General features: G+C 37.0%; 1 protein-coding gene across 1 annotated transcript; it reads right to left on the bottom strand.

Annotated features, from left to right (window-relative positions):
• Nucleotides 1-300: 300 nt before the first annotated feature.
• On the bottom strand, nucleotides 301-2,614 carry LOC100244589 (aspartyl protease AED3). The gene is made up of 3 exons (XM_002264590.5): nucleotides 2,068-2,614; nucleotides 1,464-1,938; nucleotides 301-961 (listed from the first exon to the last, which is right to left on the bottom strand). The coding sequence occupies exons 1-3, from the start codon at nucleotides 2,545-2,547 to the stop codon at nucleotides 603-605; spliced, it is 1,314 nt and encodes a 437-aa protein (XP_002264626.1). The 5' UTR covers nucleotides 2,548-2,614; the 3' UTR covers nucleotides 301-602.
• Nucleotides 2,615-5,838: the final 3,224 nt, after the last annotated feature.

A 5,838-nucleotide genomic window follows, 5' to 3' on the forward strand; every position in this document is an offset into this window, starting at 1 on the left:
TGGGTTATTTCTTTGCAAAATTATGCTCAATTTCATATGTGACAATTCTACCAAGATCTTTTCATTAATTGGGGGAAAAATCCACACGAATCGGATTTTTTGAAGAAGGTATTGAGAGAGAATTGAATTTGGTTAGATAATGTGTGATTGGTAAATAAGGAGTGGTATTTTAGCAAGGTACAAAATAGTCAAATATTCAATATATGAAAGTACAAAATTTAACTCGTGGCATCTTTGGAGATGCATCACGATGGTCCATAACAATAGCGAATATCAGTATAGAAGTTAAAACCACCGCAATGCACAGGAATATCATAATTTATAGATTTGAGAGACAGTATTGAAAAACTTGAAACCCCTGCAGGAGCCACGTGACATTGTACGACACCCTAAACTATTCCAATTTCCACTTCATAAAAATAAGAAGAGAGAGAGAGAGAAAAGTACACAAACACCCACAACCGGCGCCCACGCCCGACGCCCGTGACATCTTCAACTACAGAACAAAACTCACCAACCAGACCCCAACTCACTCCTTTTTCGACAAGTCAAGGCAAAATACCTATCACAACACCGACATCTAATCAAATGGGCTAAGTGGGTCAGGTGCACAGTTCACGGGCGACGCCCAGCCTTGAATTGGGGACATCGTAGAGGAGCCTGTGGTTCTGCTGCTGCAAGTTGGCAATGACGTTCAGCACCGAGTTCACGTTGTCAGGGGCGGCTGCCATGGCCAGGCAGGTCGTGCTGCCGGCGGTGCTGTGAATCAGCAGGTTATCCGGTGGCAGCGTCACGTTCATGCCCGTGAACATGAAGGTTATCGTGGGCGCTGCTATGGGCACCGTGTAGCATGTGTCGAATCCCCCCAGTGACGTTACTGTCAAGTTCCTCCCCACCCTGTTTCTGAACGCGTCTCTCACTGCTATGTACGCCGGCGTTACGAGCCTCGTGAACACCGTCCCTGGTTCACAACCCTCTTTGTAATTATACTTCCATTCGTTTACAAAACTAAATCATTCCTTAATTCCCTTTCTTCAGTTATAATTCAAAATTTTCAATTTTAAATGAAAATGATAAGTTCACTATAGTTAATTTCTTCGAATTGTTTTCCGACGGATATCACAAAATATCATATTTATCGACCGATATTATATCCGAAAAAGCAATTCGATAAATCTAACTAAAGTACTCGGCATTACTCACTATTAAAATAAAATGTTTAAATTTTAAACCATTAATTATGTTAATTTTTTTTATCACTTCATGTGATAGGTGATTGTTAAAGGTCTTTTAATGATTACCTATCACATCAATGAGATATAGAATATGATAAAGTATGGCAATAATGTTAATAAGTATTAACATTAATACCTATATTGTATATGCAGTAGTGTTTACAATTTTTTTAAGTATGGAGGAAAATTAACTAGAGAAATAAAGATTTTGTGAATAGAAAAGGTTACCGGAGTCAAAGATGGTGCCGGCACCGGTGGAGGGGTTGAAGGTGAAGGAGCCTGGAGGGACGTCCACAACTCTCCGGCCGACCCTAACTGCCATAAGGTTGACAAAGTAAAGTGATGGTCTTCTAGGGTTCTTGAGCAATGGGGTGTACTTGATCCTCTTGGGCTGCCCAACTGGGCCCAACCTCAGCGACCCAGAGAAGTTGAGGGACTTGAAGCTAGGCAAGCAGTAGGAGAATGTGGATTGGTATAGGTTTTGGGTCTGGGACAGCAACGACAAGGGGCCTCGGCCCAGGCCCAGGAGGCCCTGCGCCGGTAGGGATCCGCCGGTGGCCTTTTGTATGCAACCGAAGCTGTAGCCGGGGACTGCATCGGTGGCTAGGGTGATGGTGTCCTGTGAGAGGTTGGCTGCTAAGGAGGAGCCACCATAGGTGAGGTTGAATGAGCACACCCCCCCACCGCATGTGGGTTTTGGCACCTGAAATTACGCGAAGATCATAGAAGTTAAAAAGTCTTTTTTTATATAAAGGCCCTGGTGACATGTCAAGAAAAAAACAAAGGAAACAACACTCGGAGATGTGAGTAATGGTGAGAGTAAATGCAGTACCTGCTTACACTGAGCAGCTTGGCAGCCAAGGGACTTGTAGGTAGTAGAGGCAGGAGAGTTAAAGAGAGTGGAGGAGCAGCCCAGACAGCCATTGCAAGGAATCCAAGCAACATCACTGCTGGTGTCCATGGCCATGAGCATGGTTTGAGCAGGAGTTCCAATCTTAGCCCTCACAATATAAGTTGGGTTCTGGACGATCTGCCTGCCTGAAGCAATAGGCACTACAGATTTGCGGGCGACAAGGCTAGATAAAAACTGGAGCCTGGCCTTGTCCTTGGCCTGCATTTGGAGCACACTCTCCTCCCAGGACAGTGGCTCTTTTGGCCTGAATGGAGAGCAAGGGCTGTAGACATGGAGGACTTGGAGGGTGGAGCCTTGGTCAGGGGTCTCACAGTTGGGCTGGGTGAGTCCAAGTGCCAGGGAGAGGAAGAGGAGGGTAAGGCAGAGTAGAGGAAACAGAGAAGGGAAAGAGAGCCTCATGGCTGGGGAGTTTGATGGTCTGAATGTGGGGGAGAGGGAGAGAGAGAGTTGATATTTATATATATGGCTGATATAGTATTATTGTGGGTAGTGGGGTGGAATGTAGCTAGTGAGACCATGAGTGGGTGTATTATGGCTTGATAACAGACTGTATTCCATTTGCTTTTCCCCTGTATGGGCCTCTTCCATCCAATCCACATGTCATTTTTATTTTTACTTTTGTAAATTAATTTATGTCACATTGGCAGAGGCAGAGTGTGATCTTCTTGGCACTTGGCTTGTCAAGAAAGTGACTTATAAAGGACAATAATGCCATTTCCCCCCCCCCCCCCCCCCCCCCCCCAAATGGTGGTATAAACTAAATTCAAGTTAACATCCTCTCTATGATCATGAAATGGATTTTATGATATAGTTTTTAAATGACATGACAAGATAAAATGTTCTTGTTCTTGTGATGGGGTAGGCACAATTCATCAGCGCAAATCATGGGGGGTGGGAGCCAATATGTTGGACATGTTCCTAATAACCCAATAATAAATGAACATTTTCCCATAACGTATTTCTACTCTACTTTTAGATTTACATGAAAAGTTGCTTTTTTTTTTTTCTTTTTTCCAAAAGTTCATCTTCAAAATTACAGTCCACTTAAAATAAAGAGAAAAGAAAAGGTATACGGAAAATGTATGTAGCTTTTCCTTCTTCCTTTTCTTTTATTGACATTGCAATTCAATGATCAAATTATTGCATGGTTCATCCTAGCATGACATTCAATTCTTAAAGGTGATATAAAATACGAGAGAAACAAAATAGAAAAAAGAAGTAAAAGAAAAAAAAAAAGATTTAAAGGTAATAAATTATTTTTATATATTATTTTAAAATTTTTCACTTATTTAACTTTTCTATATAAATATTAAATAATTAAAAATATACAAATTCCTTAATAATAAAATCAAATAGAAAAAAATTATTTTTCTTTTCGAGAACCAAATATACTCAAAAGGTTGAGATGTTAAGATTTGTGCTTATACCATACCATAGGCTTGTTATATTTCTTTTCGGTTTTGCTTGTGACGTGAATAAAATGAAGTCAACAAACATAAGAACGTGGTGAGAAAGACTCTTGACATTACATTGACAACAATTTTATTTTTTTTAATCTAAATTATTACTATTCATATTTAGAATATAAAATTGACAAAATCACTTCCAAACAGGTATATTAGAAATTTACTTAAAATTACTTTCAAACAAGCCTAACTAGGTGAAAAGGGAATTTGTCCTTAGTATTCGACCTTTATTTTCATCATCGATAGAACCAGGAATATAAGACAAGAGGGCAAAATAGAAAAAATTAGTTTCAGGGGGATAATGTCGCATAAAAAATATGTTTAACTTAATCATTAAACCTTCTTTCTCTTTAGCTTAGTGGAAATTTAGTTTTTCAAGAAGACCCTTCCCGACGTATGTAGACTAAAGAATAACGTTAAAAATAAAAATAAAAAATTACTATCAAAATCGAAAGAGATGGACATGATCCGGCTTTGGTGCGTACAATAATGAAAGATGATATGAGATTCTACTAAAAGGTAAAAGAAAGGGTTGTTGTGAGTAACACATATGGCATACCCCACAAGTTAAGGGTAAAAGGCTTAAAGTAGAGGCCTTGATACGGCCGCATCGAGTCAATTTTTTGAAAAATGCAACCGTTGATGGACCCACCAAAAACACCAAGACAAAATGCTTGAAATCATTCATCCAAATTCCTCACAGTGCTACTATGTATATGATATCTCACACGTACACTTTCTCTAGTAAAACCCGCCATCAAAGGATCAACTGAAATTCCAAACCAATAAATTATTCATCATCAAATAAGCTTGGGGCAAAATGCCACAAGAAATGATGAAGAATAGTCTTTTCCCTGACCATGTTCATTTTCTTTATCTTGGTGGGGGTGTGGGATGCTTTCATTGGGAACTTAACCCAATTGTCACCGTGTACACGTACCTAAATATTTGGTTAACTCAACGTAAAAGTTAAAAGCCCAATTATTGTTTTTTAAAATAGTTGAAAAAATAGTTTTTGAAAATAATTTGTGATAACCGTTATAATGTTTTGTAAAATAAAATTTTAAAATATTTTTAATTTATTTTAATACTTTTAAAAATAATATTACTTTATTTTCAATTATTTTTTTATATTAGTATAATTATTTTTTAAAATAATCATTTAAAAGATGTTATCTGAAAATACTATATTTTTTATTTTATGATTGTAAAATATGTTTTTTATTTTATATTTTCTTAAATAAGAGTAAATAATTTTTTTTTAATTATCAAATATGACTTGAGACTTATTTGTGAACATTTTCAAAAATAGTTTTTGAAGGATAATTTTTTAAAAATAGTTGTTTTGTTTTCTAAAATAAAATATATTTAGAAACCTCAAATGCTCTTAGCATATTTTCTTTGTTTTTAAATATTTTTTAAAAGTAATTTTTATTTATTTTTTATTGTTTTCATATTAATGTAATTATTATTTTTTAAATAAATCCTAAAAAATAGGTGAAAACAATTAAAACGGTTAACAAAAATTATCAAATTTGTTTTTGAGTCATAAAAACAATTTTATGTTTTTTTTTTTTAATATGAAAAACAGTCACACAAGAGGTTGTAACAATCTTAAGGATATTTTAAGTGGTGAGTGGAATCACTCATTAAGCTCAACTCAAAGATTTGTTCAAAATCCCACTAGATCAAGATATAATTAATGGATGTGTCCATGGGATACCTGTCAATAAAGTCCTAGCTAGGGAGCATTATTCAACACAAATAAATGGATAAATGTGAAGAGAACAGAAGTAGCATCATGGGCTATTAAGGAGCAATGGAGCATTATATAATATGATAGTGACTTGAGGCAGTGATTATTTTAATTCATAGTAAGATCTTGATCTGATAGTATATTTAAATAAAAATAAATGGAGGAGGAGACATAAAGGGGCAGGAGAGAGAAAGGGAGATTCCCTTTATGGGGTGTTTGGGTGATGGGTTTTGTCTCTTTCTTCCCATCCATACTCTAGTGATGAGTGATGAGGAGGGAAAAGGAGCAAAACAAACAGCTCCATAGTGCAGTCAAGCTCAGCTGTGTGGTAGAATCAAGCTCACCCCTGCTTGTTTTGTCCATTTCCCTCATTCACAGGATACTGCAGCCGACTGATGAAGCTATTTGTGGTTTGTCCACCTGTGAAATGGGACAGCCAACTGTTTTCTGTCATGCCCACCAGTCCTT

The sequence above is a fragment of the Vitis vinifera genome, chromosome 13 (genome assembly GCF_030704535.1).
Source record: "Vitis vinifera cultivar Pinot Noir 40024 chromosome 13, ASM3070453v1".
Taxonomy (NCBI): domain Eukaryota; kingdom Viridiplantae; phylum Streptophyta; class Magnoliopsida; order Vitales; family Vitaceae; genus Vitis; species Vitis vinifera.